At 43.0% G+C, this 13,794-nt stretch overlaps 1 protein-coding gene across 5 annotated transcripts in view; it reads left to right on the top strand.

The window, feature by feature from the left end:
• FAM135A (family with sequence similarity 135 member A) overlaps positions 1–13,794 on the top strand; it is a 145,473-nt gene that overhangs the window by 23,992 nt on the left and 107,687 nt on the right. For all 5 annotated transcript variants that reach the window (XM_027832720.3, XM_037894285.2, XM_037894284.2 and 2 more), the window contains exon 3: positions 1,229–1,351. In XM_027832720.3, the coding sequence (XP_027688521.2) occupies positions 1,275–1,351 (77 nt within the window). In that variant the 5' untranslated portion in view covers positions 1,229–1,274. The remainder of the gene's footprint in view (positions 1–1,228; positions 1,352–13,794) is intronic.

The raw sequence follows: 13,794 nt of genomic DNA on the forward strand, positions 1-13,794 counted from the left end.
GTCTTTACTAGACCCACTAAATCGACTGCTGGTGGATCGATCTCAGACCCTCGATCCCTGCTGTGGTGTAGACCTGCCCTCTCTCTCCAGCAGAAGTTGGTCCAATACAAGATATATTACCTCACTCACCTTGTCTCTTGATTCCTGTTGCTTATATATAGCTAGTTTTCCACAAAGCAATCCACTGTTTCTTAGGCAGGAGATGAGTGTTGAGTTAAAGAAATACCTCTTTCTGGATGCTAATCACCAGAATGTTTTAAGACCCAATATGAACTAGCCTTATCTGATTATTTTCATAATACTGCTACTTGTTGAATTTTGTTAATTAAAAGGCAAATTTTTGCTGCTGTTGAATCCAGTGGAAATTTAGCTGTTGATTTCAGTGGTATCAGGTTTTGGCCATGTGCAAAGAAACACTTTTAAGGTTCTGTTTTCTTCTTTTTACTTCAGCTTTTTTGGTGCTACAACATATGAAACAAATATTGTTGGAGAAGAAACTCAAACCTACACAATCTGTTAATGATTTGTAACTTTTTAAACTGTACAGTAGGAAGAATGTTGAAATTCAAGACACTGTTCTTGCTTGCACTGACATGATTTAAACTGAAGTGGAACATAGTGATTCAGTCTGTTTTTAAAACTGATAACCATCATAAAAAGTGAATTCAGCAAAGGAATGTCAAAATAGTGTTCTGTGTGGTTAGGATTAAATGGGGTCCTAGCAATATTATTCTTTTTATGGCTGAGAATGGATGTGAAGACTTATTATAAAAGAAATATAAAATCATTTTTTAAAAGGGCTAGATAGTGGTTTTGCCAGAAGCCCTGAGTATGGGATGACATGAAGGTGCACTGGACCTAGGAGCAGTGCAGGGAAAGTATTGTGCCTTAGAGAAGCAAGACTCCTTCCCTCACATTACTTTGGGGGTAGTAATTTGCTACTGGCCAACACCTATATTTAAATTACTAACCCCCCATCCCACATACTGGCTCAGCTGCACTAGCCAAGTATGTTTTGGAGTGGAGATCTGGAGCTGAATCAAGGAGTGGCACTAGGAACTGCTGGCATACAGCATCTCCTTACCCCTAATGCACTCAGACTCAAAGTGCAGAGAGGCAGTGTGGAAGCTTATGCACAGCCCATGCCACATACTGGTCCTGAAGAAAAAAAAAAGTGTCTTTTTGCCTCTGACTCCAAAAAAAAAATTGTTTTTCTGTTTGTTTCCAGTAACTAAGGTGCAGACAACAATTTTGGCTTATGCAGCTACATAAAAATGAGTGAAGTACAGGCTATGATAGAATTCTCCGTGGAGCTCCACAAATTCTACAATGTGGATTTGTTTCAAAGAGGGTATGTACTGCATTCTTCCAAAATGAAGAGGAAATTGTACTATAGTGAATGGCTGTACTGAAAAATCTTAATGTTTAAGTTCTGTCATACTTATTCTTTTAAGATATGTGGATATACTGGCATTGTAAACCAAGTTCAACAGATATGTCTATCTTTGCCAGAGTGACGATTCATGTTTTATTACTAGTTTTGTATGGTGACTTGAAAATTAAGTGTTTACTGCTTATTAGAAAGATAGCTGTGAAGGGCAGCTACTTTCTTGGAGTTTACTCTAAGGTTAAGGTTCAAAAATCTTAGGCATAGAACTTCAGCTAATATCAAATACTTATAGTCTGATTGGAGAGGGGTGAAAGGGCTACAAATTCTGAATGTGGATAATGTGAATAATAATCTGAATGTGGATTATGCTCTTGTCCAAGCCCTTGCCCTCTCCCACCTTGACCAGTGTAATCTCACTGGTTTTAACTAATGCAGCCTTGTTTTCTCAAGTCCATTTAAAATCATAGAATATCAGGGTTGGAAGGGACCTCAGGAGGTCATCTAGTCCAATCCCCTGCTCAAAGCAGGACCAATCCCCAATTAAATCATCCCAGCCAGGGCTTTGTCAAGCCTGACCTTAAAAACTTCTAAGGAAGGAGATTCCACCACCTCCCTAGGTAACGCATTCCAGTGTTTCACCACCCTCCTAGTGAAAAAGTTTTTCCTAATATCCAACCTACATCTCCCCCACTGCAACTTGAGACCACTACTCCTTGTTCTGTCCTCTGCTACCACTGAGAACAGTCTAGAGCCATCTTCTTTGGAACCCCCTTTCAGGTAGTTGAAAGCAGCTATCAAATCCCCCCTCATCCTCTTCCGTAGACTAAACAATCCCAGTTCCCTCAGCCTCTCCTCATAAGTCATGTGTTCCAGTCCCCTAATCATTTTTGTTGCCCTCCGCTGGACTTTTTCCAATTTTTCCACATCCTCTTTGTAGTGTGGGGCCCAAAACTGGACACAGTACTCCAGATGAGGCCTCACCAATGTCAAATAGAGGGGAACGATCACGTCCCTCGATCTACTGGCAATGCCCCTACTTATACATCCCAAAATGCCATTGGCCTTCTATCCAGCTTCTCGTCCACTGTAACCCCCAGGTCCTTTTCTGCAGAACTGCTGCCTAGCCATTCGGTCCCTAGTCTGTAGCGGTGCATGGGATTCTTCCTTCCTAAGTGCAGGACTCCGCACTTGTCCTTGTTGAACCTCATCAGATTTCTTTTGGCCCAATCCTCCAATTTGTCTAGGTCCCTCTGTATCCTATCCCTACCCTCCAGCGTATCTACCTCTCCTCCCAGTTTAGTGTCATCTGCAAACTTGCTGAGAGTGCAATCCACACCATCCTCCAGAACATTTATGAAGATATTGAATAAAACCGGCCCCAGGACCGACCCTTGGGGCACTCTACTTGATACCGGCTGCCAACTAGACATGGAGCCATTGATCACTACCCGTTGAGCCCGACAATCTAGCCAGCTTTCTGTCCACCTTATAGTCCATTCATCCAGCCCATACTTCTTTAACTTGCTGGCAAGAATAGTGTGGGAGACCGTGTCAAAAGCTTTGCTAAAGTCAAAGAACAACAAAATGTTGCTGCCAAAATCATCTTCCTCACTTATTGTGACAATGGCACATCCTACGTGAGCTCTTCCACTGTGTCTCCTGTTTATCTAGTCTTTCATCTCATTGCATCGTGCCTCAACACAGACGTCTCTCTTGCCTGCTTGTCCATTTCTTCCACTAGCACCTGCATGAGTTCTTCTGCTCCATCCCTTATGCATCAGACCCTGAGAAAAATCACAGATTTGTTTTAAAAAAATTGCAGCAGTGTCATGGGTAAATGTTCCAATTTCACAGGATATGCACAGCCCCCAGGCCCTCTCCCTCCCCAGCAGGGAGGTGGAAGCGGGTATCCTGCTTCGGCTTGCCTGCTTAGGCTGCAGCTATTCATTGGACGTTAGTGGGCCAGGCCTATCCCAGGAAGAGTGGGAGAATGGGGAGGTTTCTCACCCCATGGTGCTGCCTGGTCCAACCCAGCCTGGTCTGGGGTAGGGATTAAGGCCCAGTTTACTCTGAGATCAGCTCCAGCCCAGACCACTGCTGCTGCTTCCTATCCAGCCAGTAGGGAGAAGGGGGCAGTGCTGACCACACGGTGACTAGGAATCCCAGTCCAGCGAGCCCCACAGCAGGCCCCTCAGGCCTGGGGGAGACATCACAGTGTTGGCTAGCAAGGAGCTGTTGAGATTAGGATCCATAACCCCCCTGATAGTTGTGTATCTAAGCTTCATGAGTACTTTTAAAAAGTTGTGTGTGTGCGTGCATGTGTATAAAATATAGCTTTTTTTATTTAATATAATAAAACTTCTAGGAACCATTACAAAATATCCAGTTCTTTGATTAGTGTTCCTGTGGGTGCTCCACTTCAGGTGTGTATGCGCCCTGTGCCTTTGATCAGAGATTTTTGGTAGTGGTAGCCATTTGGTCCATGCATGTGACCCACAAATCCTGGTGCCCTACACCGAGGCTATTTGGTGCTGCGCAGGTGAACTGCTCTCAGTGTCTTCTCAACCGCCTTTCATCTGAGATGGAGTCTGCAACATGTGTCTGTTCTCCTTTTAGGATTTAGATAGTTATAATTACTTACCTTTTAGTGTTTCCTTCGTTTTTCCTTTCCCCCCTAAAAATAAAATCCTTTTATTCTTAGATATAGTTAGATAGTAGTTTAGAACTTCCCCTTCTTGGGGTTGTCTCTTTTGTTGTTTTTTCTCAGGAATGCCAGGTTCCTCAGGATTCAAGAGGTGCCTCTCCTTCTGAGAGGTTTATTTCAATCAGTGACAGGCTTTCCCAGTGCCTGCACTGTTAGTGTGTTACCCATATTCCTAATAAGTGCAAGATCTGTACATCCTTCAGGGGTAGATTTTGAAAAAAAAAAATATTGGGAGGTGAAGTTTAAACTACTAATGATGGAACAAGCCTTATGTCCAGCTTTGGATCCAGAGGCAGAAGACCTCTCAGTACTCCTGATGCCCCACAAGATCTCGGTCATCGGAAACAGCTAGAGATGTAGGCAGTACTGTGTCACTGAATACTTCTGTGCTACTGAAGTTCTCATCTATATCTTCCTCTGAACAGAAGGAGGGAGGTGTAAATCTCCAAGAAGATCTTGGTCACCAACACACAACAGGGCTACAGAGACCTCGGGTCCCAAGGGGAGTTCAGCGTAGGCTCTGAGTGATGCAGGTACTGCAAAAGCAAAGAAGAAAACTCAGTCTAAGACTGACTTTGGATATCTGGATCCTGACTGACAGAGACATAGGTGTCCCAGAATAGCACTTGGTACCGATATCAAGGAAGACAACTGTAGCGAAGACCACTAGACCCTATATAATACTGCGGGAGTCAGAGCCGATTCACTCACAGGCCAAGCGCTCAGTGCTGGCTACATCAGTACTGAAGCCATCCTCCATAGGCTCTGTCCCTGGCCAGTCTTTGTTACGGTCGGTACTACAAGAGTTTAGGTACCCTAAACACTTGATAGTCTCTTCAGAGTGTTGGGGGTTTGTCAGTAGCAAGACCCTCTCAATCACTGATCTCTATCACACAGGGAACCAGGCTTGCCCTCATCTACTTTGCAAATTGAACAGCTCCCCTCCTTGACCCCTGGAGAATGTGTAAGAGGAATCTTCAGATTTTCAGGTCTTGGTGTAGGGTTCCCCAAAACACATCATTCTCCCTCCTACACTGATGTTTTACAAGAGAATAGATCTCAAATGACACCCTCCTGGCAGGAACACAGATGGATGTCTCCATCTTTGCCTTTTGGCCTCCCTCCGTGGCCTTGCTGGGATCCCTGAGTGTTGTAACTCCAGCAATTCGTGACAAGGTCTTCACACTGTTGGAAGGAACAGAGAAGAAGGGATCATCTTCAACCTTCTTTGTCACCACCCATGCCAGAGGATGAGACCCGTGAGGAAAAAGATGCAAGGGCAGACAAGGAGGTGACACCTCTTACAAATATTTCCTTTTCTTCACCTGATGTGTCATGCCTCCACCACCTTCTGTGGCAGATGGCTTCAGACAGTTCCAGGAAATGATAAAGCAAATTGCTGACACTTCAGATTCCCTTAGAGGATGTTCAGGAATCCCATCACACACCTTGTCATGGATGAGAATTGCTATTTCAGTGAATTAAGCTCGTATGGCCTTATGAAGCATCCATTTGAACTACTAGCTTAAATGTTAATTATTAGATTTATCTATGAAGACAGCCTTTCTGGTAGTGATCACTTCCACCCAAAGGGTAGGAGAATTGGGGGCTTTAATGGCGGACCTCCCATTTATGGTGTTCTTCAGAAAGCAAGTGTTGCTACAGGTCTATCCAAGATTCTTACCTAAAGTCTCATCAGAATTCCACATTAATCAAACCATTCATCTCTGGTTTTCTTCTCAAAACCGCAGCAGACTAGTCAAGAAGCCATATTCCATACTCTAGAATTCAGGAAGGCATTAGTCTTCTACCTAGACAGGACTAAACCATTTAGGAAATCTCCTGGACTATTTGTATCCCTTGTGGACAGAAACAAGGGTTTGATAGTTTTGAAACAGAGGTTGTAAAAGTGGATCTCCCATTGTATTGAGACTTTTTTCGAGAGAGCTTATGTCCAACCCCCTTTAAGAGTGATAGCACATTTTATAAGAGCAGTATCTGTATCGATAGCTTTACTTAACTAGGTACCAATAGTAGACAGATGTAGAGTAGCAACTTGGTCCTCTGTTCATACCTTTCTAATCATTGTGCCTTCATGCCTGCAGCAAGATCAGATGGGCAACACAATTCTCTCTTCAGTTTTGGACTCTGCTGCAAACCTCCCACTTCCTTAGGGGGATACTGCTTGGCAGTCACCTGAAGTGGAGCACCCACAGGAACACTGCTGGAGGAAGGAGAGGTTATTCATTTTGTGCAGGAACTGTATTGTTCAAGATGTGTCCCTCTGGGGGTGCTCTGCTACCCACCCTCTTTTCATTCTGCTTCAGAGTCACCTTTATGGGACTTTGTGGTGGAGAAGGAATGGAGGGTGGTTTGCCTGTGGGGGCAGGAGGATATGTGGGAAATATGCATGGGCTGAACAGGCACTGCTACCAAAAAATCTCTGATCAAAGGTGAAGGCACAAATGTGCCTGAAGTGGAGGCCCCATGAGAGGACATATCGTAAAAAACCTCAAGTTTACTGCACAAGGTGAGTAACCTCTCCATTCTTTCTCTAAGAAGAAAGTTTCAACCAGTATAATCCTTGTGATTTATTTTTGAACTATCCAGCTGATTGCCTAGCATTATGATATAATAGTCCTTTGTACATTCCCTAACAAACTGTGGGCTTGTCTACACAGGAACACTCAGAAAAGTTAATCTGAATTAACTAAAAGTGTTAATTTAATGTGGATTAGTTACAAGGCATTAAATCCCTTGTGAACACACTCATTCTGGCCTTAATTCTGTTCCCCTACCTCTGCCAGATTCAAATTTTATTACCCTCTAGGCTAGAGTTGTGGGAATGGTGCTAGCTATTATGCAGTTGCGTTCAGAAATGATTGTCAAGCAAGATTCTTCCAGAACTCTGCTTTTGGCAATCATTTTTCCAGTACTAGAGAGAGCAGTCTAAACTGTTTCTGTTCATAATTAGGTCCACAGATCCATGACAGTGGTTCTCTGTGCAGCTTGCCAATCAGTGGCAGGAGAGGTCTGACTCCATCTCTGAGAGACCTACAGTTTTTCACCTGCTTTCACAGCTGCAGGCAAGCAGACCAGCTCCTTCTGCTGCAGAATTAAAAAAAAAAACAAAAAACACTTCAATAGGCTTAAAATTTCCAGGTTCTGAAGGTCTGCCTTTATTGGCAGAAGGAATTCCTTTTCTCCCCACTGGGACTCTCTGTACCTGCTCATCCCCATGCAGAGTACAGCTTGAGGGGAGAAGGCCTAGAAGAAAGGGAAAAACCAGAAACTGTGTCTCCTGTACCTCCCTGCAGATTGAGTGCCTACATGGAGATCAGTGCGTGTTCTATGACGACCCAGGCCCCTCTCAAGTGCTCATGTGTTCCTCATCCTCCTGAAGTGCACAGTGTTTTTTTTTTTTTTAAATGGGTTTTTAACCTGGTTCTCAATGCCATTCCAGGCCCTCCATTTGAACTACTCATAAAGGTGTCTCATTACTTTCTAACCACTAAAATAGCCTTCTTGCAAGTAAAAGTGATTGCTATCAAAGTGTCTGAGTTAGGAGCTGTTTCTCTGTAACCTCAGTATTTCACCTTCCGTAAAGATAAAATGATTCTCAGAACCGATCCTGCCTTCATACCAAAGACTAGCTCCCAGCCCACACAGTACAGGAAATTATCCTTCTATCCTTTTGCCCAGCTTCAGTGCACCTCAAAGAGAAATTGTGGCATACTTTAACAGAGTTTCCAAAGTATGTATTCATTGCACAGCTCAATTTGGAAAGGTGAATGCTTTCTTCGTGCTTTATCATCTGATGTGGAAGGGAAAGAAGGCCTTAAAGTCTGCCATTTCCAGAGGGAAAAGAGATTATATCTCAAAGGCAAACAAGCCAAAAAAAAAACCCATAATACCATCTTCCAAAATGAGAGGTCATTCCTTCAGAGCTTTGGCAGCTTCATGGACATAAAGATCACTTGCTTCGTACAAGGAAATATACAAAGCAGCCCCCTGTTTAACTTTTCAGACCTTCTTCAGATTCTTCCAGTCGGATATCCAGTCATCATCTGGAGTTACCTTTGATGGATAGGTACTCTATGCTTGTAGCATTTCATAAACTATTACGAAATGCATTACTGTCTCTCACATCTGTTACATAAATGTATACGCTCCACCCCCATCCAACCTGAGTGGATATCATGGATCTGTGGACCTCGTTACCAATAAGAATATGTGTAATTAACTGTGCCTTATCTGGAAATTTATTTAATGAGGACAACCACATCCAACCCACCCTTAGTGAACTCTTAACTGGGAGAAGATGGCATGTATTGCTAGTCAAAGTTGGTTATTCATTGAATACCTTGCTCTGCAGGAGGTTGTATTTAGTCTTAGTGCATAATATTCCTTACTAATATAGAGTGGTTAGAGATTTCCCTGGCTGTGGAAGTGTCCCAACTGCTGATTTCTCAGAGGTAGAGACAAACCTTCCCTGTCACTTCTTGGCAGGTCTGGTCTGTCTCCAAAGCTGTATAGAAAAGCGACATAATGCTATCACCTGTGGACCTCATTCCTCCTAGAAAGGAGATTTTCACATAAGGCACGAATACATTTCCCTCGTGTGCCTGGTGTGGATCAAAAATCCACTTTCCTAGTTAGACTGTAGAATTGATGAGGTTTGTATTGTAATATTGTCAGGTTTGGATGCAAATCATATTTCAGCATGTGGGGCTTTAACAATAATTATTTGCATTGTAATAGCATTCAAAATATGTTGGTGCTGTACAAACACAAAAACACTGTCCTTGCCTTGAAAAGCTTACAGTCTAATCTAAATAGACAAGACAGACAAATAGGCCAATAACAGACAAGCCAAATGTTTGAGGAGATGATAGGAATATGTCTAGTTGTCTTTCCTGTTTTTCTTGTCCGACTATCCCGCTGTCATATGACAATGGTAAAGTGTCATGGACAGATTTGTTTTCTTCTAGAACTGAACAAAGAAGATTAGTATAATCCTTCAAGATATCTCTTCACTGTACTGGGATAGCTTCCCCGGCCTACCCCTAACTGGCTTCTTCCTACAGATGTAATTAGTAATCAAATCCCAAAGTATACACACCTGTTCAATAAGTGTAGGCTTCTTCCTTCACTTAGGCTATTGTATGAATATCATTGCCATTAGGGTCATATGGCAGTTTAACTTTTTAAGTAGGTGAAGGTGGCCAACTTTTTCTTCTGTGCTTAGTACTGTGATCAGCTTCAATCACATGTGCACTAAGTCAGGGTACAGTTATGTCCATTGATTATGTCCAGTAGCTACATCATGTCCTATGTTTCTTCATTTGGCAAGATGGACCCTCCTGGTTTCATCTTGGGTAAGCTTTTTGTTATATTCCAATAGCTAAAGAAGAGAGCCTGAGACTACCAATATTTGGTGTGTCACATCTCATCCTGGCGTTTTTAAGCAAGGCTGGCAAATGGAGGTATACTTAAAGTTTGCAGCATTCTGTTGGTCCACCAATAAGTAGCTGAGCTTATCGCAGTAACTGACATGTAGTTGCCCTAACAGCTGAGAAGAGTTAATGTGAGGCCATGATTTGACTGAAGTGATTTAAACATTATAAGCCCTCACATTGACGGATATGCACAATGAATGAAGAGGAGCTCTTGTTCTGCTTGTCTGTAAATCATTTTGTTTTTCATAATACTTTTTATTGCTGAATTTTACTCAAGGCATTATTGTTTCTTTTTGAAACACACTTTCATAAATAGGATACAAAAATGTCAAGCTGCCCCAGATCACACATTTTAAATTGTTACAGCCAATGAAAAATCTAGAGCTTCCCAAAATGGGATCTATTTTGCAAGTTTTAACAATGTAATCAGCATTAAGCATATGTCCTTTCTGATCCTTTTAAAGATATTAGATCCAACACAGGATACAAATGGATTCCCTCAAGATAGCAAAGCAAAAGTTTACAGTCGAATTCTCTGAACTTTAAAGAGATGGAGGACAGTGGGATGGGCGACAAATACTTTTGCCTCAATATTAAAGGGGTATTGTCAGACTGATTTTTAAATCAAAATGTAGGTCTTGTACAATCTTACAAAAACATAAAAGTAGTAGAATGGTGGGGGGGGTTGGTTTGTTGTTTTTTAATTCAAGTGAAAATTATTTGAAGAAGACCATTTTTTCAGGATTTCTTACCCTGTGCAAACACCATCTAGAAGTCCCAAAAGTGAAAGGTTTGGAGGCCTGCACACATTAACAGATGGAACACTTCAAATAGAGCTGGGCAAAATTTTTCAGACAAATAGTTTATGCACTGAAAATGCCAGTTTTAGCCAATATAAAATTGTTTCTGAATTTGACCCAATTAGTTTTTGCTGGGAAAAACTTTTTCCAGGCCAGCATACCATCTGTGGGTATGTTGGCATTGCAATAAAAGACCCAGTGGCATGGCTGTGCATGGTCTGGGTCAGCTGACTCAGGTTCATGGGACTTAGGGTGTGGGGCTAAAAACTGCAGTGTAGATGTTTGGGCTTGGGCTGGAGCTGGGGCTGTGAGAATTCACAAGGGGGGAGGCTCCATTCAGAGCCTGAATGTCTACACTGCAATTTTTAGCCCAAGCCCCACGAGCCAGAGTCAGCTGACATGGGAATCTTAGACTCCATGCTTTGAGTGTTTCATTGTAGTGTAGACATGTCCTGTGAGTTCTCATCTGTCAGTGCATCTGTGCCTCCCACTTTATAACATTTAGCCCAGTGGTTGCGGCTCTTGCCTGTGATGAGAGAGATCCAGGTTTGATCCTCACTCTGAATCAAGTAAGACCTTCCCCCATCCCATGTGAGCACCCTAACCACTAAGTTATCCGCTGTTCTGGGGCTGGTTACACAATCTCTCCAGTCGAGCTGTTCCATTTTGCATTAATACTTAAAGATTCATTAGCCCAAAGAAAGAGAGCACTTGAGAACGACTATAGCCTCATGATTAAGGCAGTCACCAGAGCAGTATGAAATGTGGATTCATATCTTCTCTATGTCTAGCTCTAATTTCAACCTTGCTGTGTTAGTGGTACCAGCCAACTGGTAACCTCACCTGTTGGTTCCTTTTTACCACTAATAATTGAGGAGCTTTCTTGGGCTACTCCTTTCAGTAGCTATAACCAGTCAATTTTTTGGCTGGATTTCTTTCTTAGGGTATTCCTCAGTGGTTTAAACCGATTTATTTTACTATTCATTTATTTCTTCTGTCAGATTTAATAAATTGGAAATAATTTAGATTTGGTAGGAAGGGCTTTTGTGGGCTCTCTTAGCATTACGATCTCTTCCCTGTTTTATACATTTGTATCTCTCTTTTTCCCTTACCCCACGAGAACATACTAGTTTCCTACTTACTGTACCACTAAGATATGGGATGGGATGCTTTCTTCAAATACAGGAAGGATGCCCTTGTATTCCTTTCCATCAGAATCTCTAGTAGAAAGATTCCTGCCAAAGCGAAGGAGAGTCAGCATTTATTTTTCCTAATAGCTCCAGACTAGCCAAGATAAATATGATTCTCAACTTCGTTTCCAAATACCAAAGCCAAAAAAGTCCTCGAACAAGATAGCATCATCCTGTGATGGTGGCTAAAGGAGAGAAAATTACTTGTTTCTTTGAAGATATTATAGTGGAACACCAGATCTGCTATAGTTAAGGTTAAGCATCACTCTGTTTAAAAGTCAGCTATTCTAAGTGCTCTAAAAATCTGCATTCTGACTCAGATTGCCTTGAAATTTGCTGTGCCACATGGGAGTAGTGATAGTGCTAGTTTTCCAAATTTCTGTCATTTGAGCAAAGCGTTCTCAAAACACCCAGCATTTTACAAAATCGCCTTGTTTTTCTGAAGGTTTTCTTTGTGCACATCTGGGGTTCCAACAATGGCTGTGATCCTCCATAAACTGATCTCAGTTCCTTGGGATTTATGTCAGTTAGTGCACAGCTTTTTTTGCTGAAGCAATGTTGAAAAAGTTACTCAGTTAGGGACTTCAGGTTGACACGTACCAAACTGTCACACCTGAGATCAAGAATAGAATGGTGAAATATACCTGACATCAGTCAGAGTAGCTCAGGGTGACACGCTGTATTCATTGAACTCCAGCTATACTCAGATGTGTCATCTGGAATCTGAGAGTAATCATTGGCCATGTTGCTACTTTGTGTCTGTAGCAAGGGAGTTTTATGCTTTTGGGAAGTGTGCCTTGCAAAGTACAGTTCTTTTAAAAGGGGCTCTAACTATTTCTGAAAGATAAATAACACCTTACACCTCCATTCTACACAGATATGTAAGAATGGTTGTTGGGCACGTTGCTGTGAAAGTGGGATAGAGGTTTGACTGTTTGGAAACTCCCCTAGAGTAACATAGTTAAAAGAGCCTCTAATTTTGTTTTGAACTATTGCTCTGTATACTATAATGCAGCGTATGGTGCCTTAATGGATATTTCCCAAACAAAAGTTTCCAGATCAAATATGGGTTGATTCACAGGTTGCAAAGAGAATGAAATGGGTGTGCACTGTATTGAGATAGGGAAGAGTCTGTGGAAGTCTTTCTGACATCACAGACTTGGAATAACTCAGGGTGATAATCATTGAACCCCAGTGTAAGGGAGCAGACTCACCCCTGCAGCACCTCCTGCTGGTCTTAGTCAGGAATCAGCTCACCAGGCTCTGGAGCACCCTCTGCAGGTCAGTGATCCGCCTTACTGCTGGCCCACATCCCTCCCAGACCCAGTGCCCCTTGTCTCTTGGATGGCTGCCCCCTGGCAGTACACCCACTGTCTCTCAGGGTCGTCCCCCCGCCGGGGAACCCACACCCACTATCTCCACCTTGCCTCAGTGTAAGGCTACTGCCAGTCACCAACTAGCCCCTTGTATCAGGGCAGACTGCAGTATAAAAGCCACTCATCACTGGCAAGGAAGGGTTTGTACCTGCTGCCTCAGCCTACCCATGGGCTGCCCCCTTTGCAGCCCCGATACCTGCCTGGCCTTCTACTAGGCCTCAGCCTGGGATTTTCCAGGTCAGAGCTCCCCAGCTCCCTTGGCCTTTCACCAGCCCTGCTCCAATCTAGGTACTCTCTGCAGCCAGATCCCTCCCTCTCTAAAGGCTGGCAAGAGAGAGAGTGTGTCAGCTCCTGGCTCACTGCCTACTTATAAGGCCAGCTGAGCCCTAATTGGGGCATGGCCCCAGCTGAGCCCACTTTCCTACTCAGCCTGGGCTGCTTTCCCCAGCTACAGCCCTTTCCTGGGCTGTTCTAAGCCCCTTAGGGCAGCAGCGGGTGTCTACCCTGCTACACCCGGTCATACTCATTGACTAAATTTGAGTCCTGTCCTTGGTTGGTATTTGAGAATGACTACTAGGCATAAATGTTATATTTTTAGGTTGGGCACGAGTAATGCCCCTTTTTCAGCTATTGTTGTTATATTTTGTGTGATGTCTTAACATGACTCATGTAAAGTTTACTGAAGATAGTGTTACCCACCTGGAAATCAGTTCATGCCCGGAGTTCCTTGTGCAGTTTCTCCCTCTTCCTCCCAGAATACTTAGGGTATGTATATACTAGAGCAGAAAGGTGTAAATTCCTGCGTGAAGAGACATACTCGCGCTAGCTCTGATTGAGCTAATGCGCTAAAAAACACATGTAGCCACAGCAGCACA

The sequence above is a fragment of the Chelonia mydas genome, chromosome 3, assembly GCF_015237465.2.
Source record: "Chelonia mydas isolate rCheMyd1 chromosome 3, rCheMyd1.pri.v2, whole genome shotgun sequence".
Classification (NCBI taxonomy): Eukaryota; Metazoa; Chordata; order Testudines; family Cheloniidae; genus Chelonia; species Chelonia mydas.